This window comes from Oryza glaberrima, chromosome 3, assembly GCF_000147395.1.
Source record: "Oryza glaberrima chromosome 3, OglaRS2, whole genome shotgun sequence".
In the NCBI taxonomy this organism is placed as follows: domain Eukaryota; kingdom Viridiplantae; phylum Streptophyta; class Magnoliopsida; order Poales; family Poaceae; genus Oryza; species Oryza glaberrima.
This window is the reverse complement of record NC_068328.1, coordinates 13,304,575-13,312,018: the sequence shown is the minus strand read 5'-3', so window position 1 is coordinate 13,312,018 and position 7,444 is coordinate 13,304,575. Positions and strand designations below refer to the sequence as shown.

The following is a 7,444-nucleotide window of genomic DNA, read 5'->3' as shown; positions in this document are numbered from 1 at the left end:
TGTAACTTACTAGGTAGCTTAGACCGGGACATGTCTGGGAGCAAGGTGATTAGTGTTCTCGATACGAAGGTGCTCGCTGTTAAAGGTGGCACCATGACGCAGCCGGCTGCCGCTGCCACCACCGGCCGAGCTTGTTCGCCGTCCTTGTGGGGCGACTTCTTCGTCACTTACATCCCTCCCAAACCACAGGCATGCAAATTAATTAATTATTATTATTAAAAATATACTATTTTATTGTTACACACATATGCATATGATATAGAGAGAGATTCTCTGAATGCATCAAAATATTTAGTTACCCCTTTGATGTCTTTTGAGTTTTGGCTCATCCCTTTTATAATATACTAGATGAAACCCCACGCGTTGATGCGGGAGTTTTGTGTAATAACATGTAGGATATCCTAACGATATAACTTTATATAATTTTCATCTTTGATCGAATATTTGAATGAAAGACTATAAACAGTTGAGATGAAGACATATAGCTAGACGACATAACATTATATACTTTATATAACTTTCATCTTTTATCGAAGCTACATATAAACAATTAAGATGATGTGATTTGTACTAATTTAAATCATATATTGATTGATCATTTAAACACAAAACAAATGTGATGCGGCTCAGTGAGAGAAGAAAAAGAAGAGAGATAATATAGATTAATTATCCAAAGACAAAACTAAGGTGATACGACTTTATAAGAAAAGAAAAGGAGGTTTAGACCATTGATCAATTATCTAAGGGCTAGAAATAATTGAGATGATGTGACTTAATGAGAGAAGATAAAAATAACATTCACTTGGAATAAACTTTATAGATATATATGATACCCTAGAGTTTCTATATATCAATCCCTACACGTTCATTTTTCCAGTTGACCATTATTTTTTCCTAAAATAATATTGCCCTAATTTATGTATTACAGGACGATAAGCGCTCTAAGTAAACAACAATTTTCAGTTTTTTAAAAAATATATGAGTGACTAAAATACAATTAAAAATTTTCAAATTGTGCACTTTATAAGAAAAACAAGAAATTAAATGTTAAACAAAATTTAAAAAAATCATGAAGTGATAATAATGACAGAATTAGGTGAATACTAGCTTAAATTTACGTCAAAATACTTCTTGTTCTCATATTCCAAAGCATTCTTAGAGATGTCTATCCTTCTTACCCTTGATCAATACATTCGTACTAATACTAGTACATCTCAGGGAAATCCTAATCAAAACTATTAGATAGTTCCCATCCTCACTATATTATGTATACACTAAGTATAGAAACTATATACCGAGTGGGTGGAAAATAAATTCTCATCCAGTCACGTATTTTCTCTCTCCTTTCGATCATCTCCATATCCTCTTGTCCTCATTCTTAATTTCAACATAGAGCTGGTTTCTTGCTTGAGAAACGTGTTTTTCATTTTTTTTTCTCTTCATTAACTCTCTTGTCAACTTAGTTTTTTTCTTACGTGATAGAATTTTTAATTCCATAGAAACTTGCTGAGATGGAAGTTGGAACTGGGACTGTCCTCAAAAAATATTTACTCCTTGCTTTGGAAAAGATGATCAAGATGTACTAATTAATGGACAGCAATGTAATTTAACACACCTCCTAGTTTAGTGTGAGATTTGCTGGAATGATAGGTAAATTGAAACCGAGACAGTACATGGTTATGAGAAAATTGACAATTTTCAAACTGCATATTCATTCACAAAATTACATTTCAAATTCGATGCAAAGTTTCATAATTTTTTTTTTTGAAATTTCAATGAAATTACTTTCCAAATTTTTGAATTTGGAAACTATATATTTGGTAATTTATCCATTACGTTTTTTCACAACGCAAATAATTCCTACGTAGAACATTACTGACTTTTTAGTAATATGCCAAGGAAAATAAGGTCGTTTCGTAAAAAACACACACTAACATTTAACTAATGGAGTGGACGAGTAAGGGATTAGATCAAATAACTCAACGGCACATAAGGGATCAAACAAATCTTAGCTAGGGATGTAGAAGGGATTGCGTGAAATTTCACAGACATGTAACCAATTGACTATATACAACATATATACTATTTGCTAGCTTAATTAGTAGTTTGACAATACATTGATACTTTAACTATAGCTCTCATGGGTTTAATTACTCATATGCATATGTATTCAGAGGTCGGAGGAGTGGATGAGAGAACGGGTGGATCAGCTAAAAATGCAGGTGCGCTGCAAAATTTTGAAGACCACGAATGTGCCCTACACGGTGATGTTAGTGGACGTGCTCGAACGCCTCCATATAGACAACCACTTCTGTGACGAGATTGCCACAGCGTTACAGCATGTATTTCACCACGATGAACAGGAGAAAGCTGATGCTGGCTTTGATGATGGTGACCAGCTCCACCTCGAATCCCTTAGATTTCGTCTACTTCGCCAGCACGGTTTCTGGGTATATGCAGGTAGCCCAAATTATATTTTGATCTTTGTTTTCTAGAAGGATATTTTGTTGTGTAGATGTTGATCTAAAATGAATATAATTGCCGAATTAGTTAGAGGCATTTTCATGGTAGTCGGGTAGCTAGCAGCGTATAAGTTGGGACGCAAAAAAAAATCAAAAGATATAAAGATAGATAGATAGATAGATAGATATACACACACACATACACAAGCACAGTACTTGTTATAAGTAAAACACACCCCTTACATAGTTAAATTTCAGAACGATATCTCATTGTAAAAATTTTACTAATAGACATCATAGGTATCTCATAGTTAAAAAATTACTAATAGGCTCAATATGGGTAAAATACCTCGTAGCAAAATTTTTAATAATAAATTCCATATGTATCTCATAGTAAAAAAATTACTAATAGAATTAATAAGGGTATTTATTTGATGATGATTTCACTCATAGTAAATATTCCACTGCCATGCTTGTTTTATCTATAATGCACCCAATGTGTGGTATAGTATATATATGTGTGTGTGTGAGAGAGAGAGAGAGAGATAGAGAGAGAATTATACTTTTACTTATTACTCTTATCAGCCCGAAAGCTGTTGAAAAATAGAATACGCTGAAAAAAAACCACTAAATGGATTGTAAAATAAGACAAAGATCAAACAAGGCTCTAAAGCATGTTATTTGAGCACATACATCTCTCCGTCTCTCTGATTCATTTGAGAGTAATTTTACGGTTTTTAAAAAAATACCTTGAGGTAATTAAATTACACATTAAAATTTGTGGTACATCGAGATACTTACTAGTTGAAGGTCCCGATACATTTTCAATGGTGATAAAATTACCTTTCATTTAATTGGATAAATCCCTGGAGCATATATAGTAGTATGTACACCCTTACAGCTAGAAATTCGTGCATGCAGATGTATTCGACAAGTTCAAAGATAGAACGGGTTGTTTCAGAGAGAGCCTAAGCACGGATGCAAGGGGCCTGCTAAGCCTATACAACGCAGCGCACCTCGCCATGCCCGGTGAAGCGGCACTCGATGATGCCATCGCGTTCTCGAGACGGAGCCTCCAGTCCCTGCAAGGTGCGCTGAGGTCACCCATGGCCGAGCAGGTCTCCCGCGCCCTCGACATCCCTCTCCCGCGGGCGCCCAAGCTGCTGGAGACGATGCACTACATCACCGAGTACGAGCAGGAGGAGGCGTACGATGGCATGGTGCTAGAGCTCGCGAGGCTGGACTTCGAGCTCGTCAGATCTCTTTACCTCAAGGAGCTCAAGGCCCTCTCCTTGTAATCAATTAAGTTATCCTATTACTTTTTATTCCTCCAAACCCAAAATTATTTCTTGCCTCACTGCCCTTTACTGTGCTCTCTCTGCTTCACCTACAGTAAAGATTATGATATATAGTAGAAATATTACTGCTAGTAATTTTTTAAAAAAGACATCGTAAAAGTACTCGACTCAACTTCACGGTTAATATAACTAGCTACATGAGTGATCGATTTCTAATCTACATATGCATGCGAATATAATTGGCAGGTGGTGGAGACAACTTTATGACAGCGTACAGTTGAGCTACGCTCGAGATTGTCTAGTAGAGTCTTACTTTTGGACCTGTGCCATGTTCCACGGGGAGGACTACTCTCGTGCGCGAATCATATTCGCCAAGGTGTTTCAACTTATGACCATGACGGATGACATCTACGATATCCACGCCACCTTGGAGGAGTGTTATAAGTTTAACGAAGCTATGCAGAGGTAGAAATTAACTATTCCATTTTTTTTATATTATAAGATGTTTTGGCCTATTCATCTCTTATGTAGGTTCATTAATATCTACTAGAAAAAATGCCCGTGCGTTGCATCGGGAAAACTAATTTTTTAGTTTCATGACGTTTTGTATGCATAGTATTTTGATATCATGGATCATGATGTTGACCCACATAGCAAGCTATCTCCTAGCGCTTGCTTCACTTAATTGCAAATATCTCTTCGAACTAATAAATGGTGTGTTACTGAAGCTGAATATGATTTATCACGTGAGGAGAAACATAATAGCAATTCAAATTTGTTAATGATAGCACTAATATGAAGATAACCAAGGATCCACCTAGACATAAGACAGACAAGCCACCAGATCTGTATTCCAATTCGATCGGGATTGTATTGTAGCCAATCATAAATCTAATTTGATCATACATATTTAAAAAGTAATGTATGCTATTATATGTATACCTTTAAAAAAAATGCATTAGAATTTTCATCAAATTGGAAGAATAGATTCCTTCAACTTGGTCGACCTCTAGAAAGGAACAATATAATAAAATGGAAATTTAGCCTAATTTAATTCAGCTTTACCAATTTACACATAGATAGCTAAAAAAGATAATGACTATGGATATTTCACCTTGTTGATATTTTACATGATTAGAAATTTGATAAATACTTTAAAATATATTCTGGTTGGAGATTACTGTTTACTTGGAAGTAAGAATTACTACCTCTGACCCAAAATATAAGCATTTTTAACTATGAATCTAGACATACAGAGTGTCCAGATTCATAGGTAAAAATGCTTACATTTTCAGACGGAGGTAGTATTAAATAGGATTAATTGCGCCTCATCATTAGCAGGCAGCTACTCATGCGCTCGACGGCTCGAGTCCGTCTAACCACACACTTGAGTTCGCATGTGGTAGTTCCGATCCAAGGGGTGTTGGAACCTTGACGGTGAGGGTCCCACAGTAGCACAACAGCGAATGCAAATATGCTATTTTTATGTAAATTCTAGTTTGGAGAAAGTAGATAATATAAACTTGATCGATAACGATCCTGGAAGACATGTGTGCACGAGGCCACACAACCAGCCCAATAGCCGACACAAGATTTTAATTATGGGTGTTCAAGATTTACACCATGACATTTAAAAGAACTATTCTTTGTGTTATTGATGATAAAATGCTAGGTTTTTTTAATAAAAAAGATGATAATGTATAGAAAAATATAGTAGAAAATTATATATATGCCGATTTAACATGAATTTCACCATGACATTTGAAAGATATTCCTTATGTTATCAATGAAAAAAAATGCAAAGTTTGTGATAAAGTGTAAAAAAAACACAGTAGAAAATTACATATATTACTGGTTTAATATTAATTGCAATCACATGGACGTACTTTTCAAAATGAATTAATAAGAGGTGGTGATAAAAAACACAGTGGGAAATTAAAAATATTGCTGGCTTAATATTAATTTTAAACATATGGATGTACTTTTAAAAAAAATATAATCAAGCTTAGAAGAGAGAAAAAAATAGGACATACTTTTCAAAAAAAAAAAGAGGAGGTGATAAAGTGTAGAAAAGCACAATAAGAAATTACATATATTGAATATATGGATGTACTTTAAAAAAATATAATCAGTTTAGGAGAGAAAAAGAAAAGATAGGAGAGGATAGAAAAAGAAAAAATAGGAGAGGATAAGCAGCAGAAAACTAAGGAGTGGTAGGAGTCAAACTCCAAACCTATCATTCAGAAGCTTCGTTGCCTAACCAACTGGGAATTGTGATGCTTCTGTCATAGGGGGTTGCTAAAATTTAATAATATGAATGTTCTTAGTGAGGCAACATCCACGATAACAAATCGGACTCGTTAAATGCAAGGTCAAAACGGATCGCTCGCGTGGATAAACGGGAGGACGGACTAAATTTACTACCGGAAACCTTACGTATTTTTAAATTAGTTATATAGATATAGATATAGATAGATATAAATTTAAACACATATATTAAGCACATGCATAGATATATGTATAAATATATTTAAAATCCAATACATCTTATGACGTGAAACTCAAGTAGTAGTAGGTTATCAATTTGCCAACGAGCGTAGCTACCTCGTCTGATTAGTCTAATTAATATATCCTTCTACACATGTAGATGGGACAAGAGTGCGGTTTCTATTCTACCAGAATACCTGCGCACCTTTTACATAAGGATTCTCAATGACTTTGATGAGATGGAGGACAGCTTGGAGCCAGATGAGAAGCACCGCATGTCTTACGTGAAATCTTCGGTAAAATCTTTCTCGGCAAAAAACATAGACATACTAAAAGAGTAAAAGTGATATATTCATGCGTTCACCCACACATTTTGATTGATTTTCCTACACACGAATATATGTATGTACAGTTCAAGCAGCAGTCAGAATACTACCTCCGTGAGGCCCAATGGTCGAGCGACAAGCACATGCCCAGCTTCGCCGAGCATCTGGACGTGTCTTTCATGTCAATTGGCTACCCAACAATGGCTGTGGTGGTGCTATTGTGCGCACGCGACGGCGACGGTGCGGCGGCGTCCATGGAGGCATCCGAGTGGGCGCCCAGCTTGGTCCGCGCCGGCGGCGAGGTCACCCGCTTCCTCAACGACATCGCCTCCTACAAGACCGGGAAGAGCGGCAAGGACGCGGCGAGCACGATCGAGTGCTACATGGCGGAGCGCGGCGTGGGCGGGGAGGAGGCCGTGGCGGCGGTGGCCGCGCTGGTGGAGAGCGCGTGGAGGACGATCAACAGGGCGTGCGTCGAGATGGATCCCAACCTGCTGCCGGCGGCGCGGCTGTTGGTGAACCTTGCGACGACACCGGAGGTGATCTACTTCGGCGGCAGGGACGGCTACACCGTCGGCGCCGACCTCAAGGGTCTCGTCACCGCCCTCTTCCTCGATCCCCTTCCCGTTTAATCAGCCACAGCAATCATAGACGTACGCGCTTGTATCCAAGGTATATGTGTTCTATATATATACGACCGCACGGGATAATAAATTCAACGCCAAGAAAAATGGGTATTGTAGTAGTGCGTACACGTAATTAGTTGTTTTATATATGTTTATGTTAGAAATGAGAAATTTACCAATCTTGAGAAAGTATTTGAGGTATCTCAAAATACTATTATCTAGATATACCAAAATTTACGTCCACC

The 7,444-nt window shown here is 37.1% G+C and overlaps 1 protein-coding gene across 1 annotated transcript; it reads left to right on the top strand.

Annotated features, from left to right (window-relative positions):
- On the top strand, window positions 1–7,444 carry LOC127765476 (eudesmanediol synthase-like). The gene is made up of 6 exons (XM_052290390.1): window positions 1–189; window positions 2,175–2,460; window positions 3,384–3,756; window positions 4,007–4,225; window positions 6,408–6,543; window positions 6,660–7,444. Exons 1-6 carry the CDS (start codon window positions 31–33, stop codon window positions 7,203–7,205), a joined length of 1,719 nt encoding a protein of 572 aa, XP_052146350.1. The 5' UTR covers window positions 1–30; the 3' UTR covers window positions 7,206–7,444.

Coding starts and splice junctions, on each gene's coding strand:
- LOC127765476 (XM_052290390.1), top strand. CDS start 31: ATGTCTGGGAGCAAGGTGATTAGTGTTCTCGATACGAAGGTGCTCGCT. Junction 2,461..3,383: donor CGGTTTCTGGGTATATGCAG/GTAGCCCAAATT, acceptor TCGTGCATGCAG/ATGTATTCGACAAGTTCAAA. Junction 3,757..4,006: donor GAGCTCAAGGCCCTCTCCTT/GTAATCAATTAA, acceptor TATAATTGGCAG/GTGGTGGAGACAACTTTATG.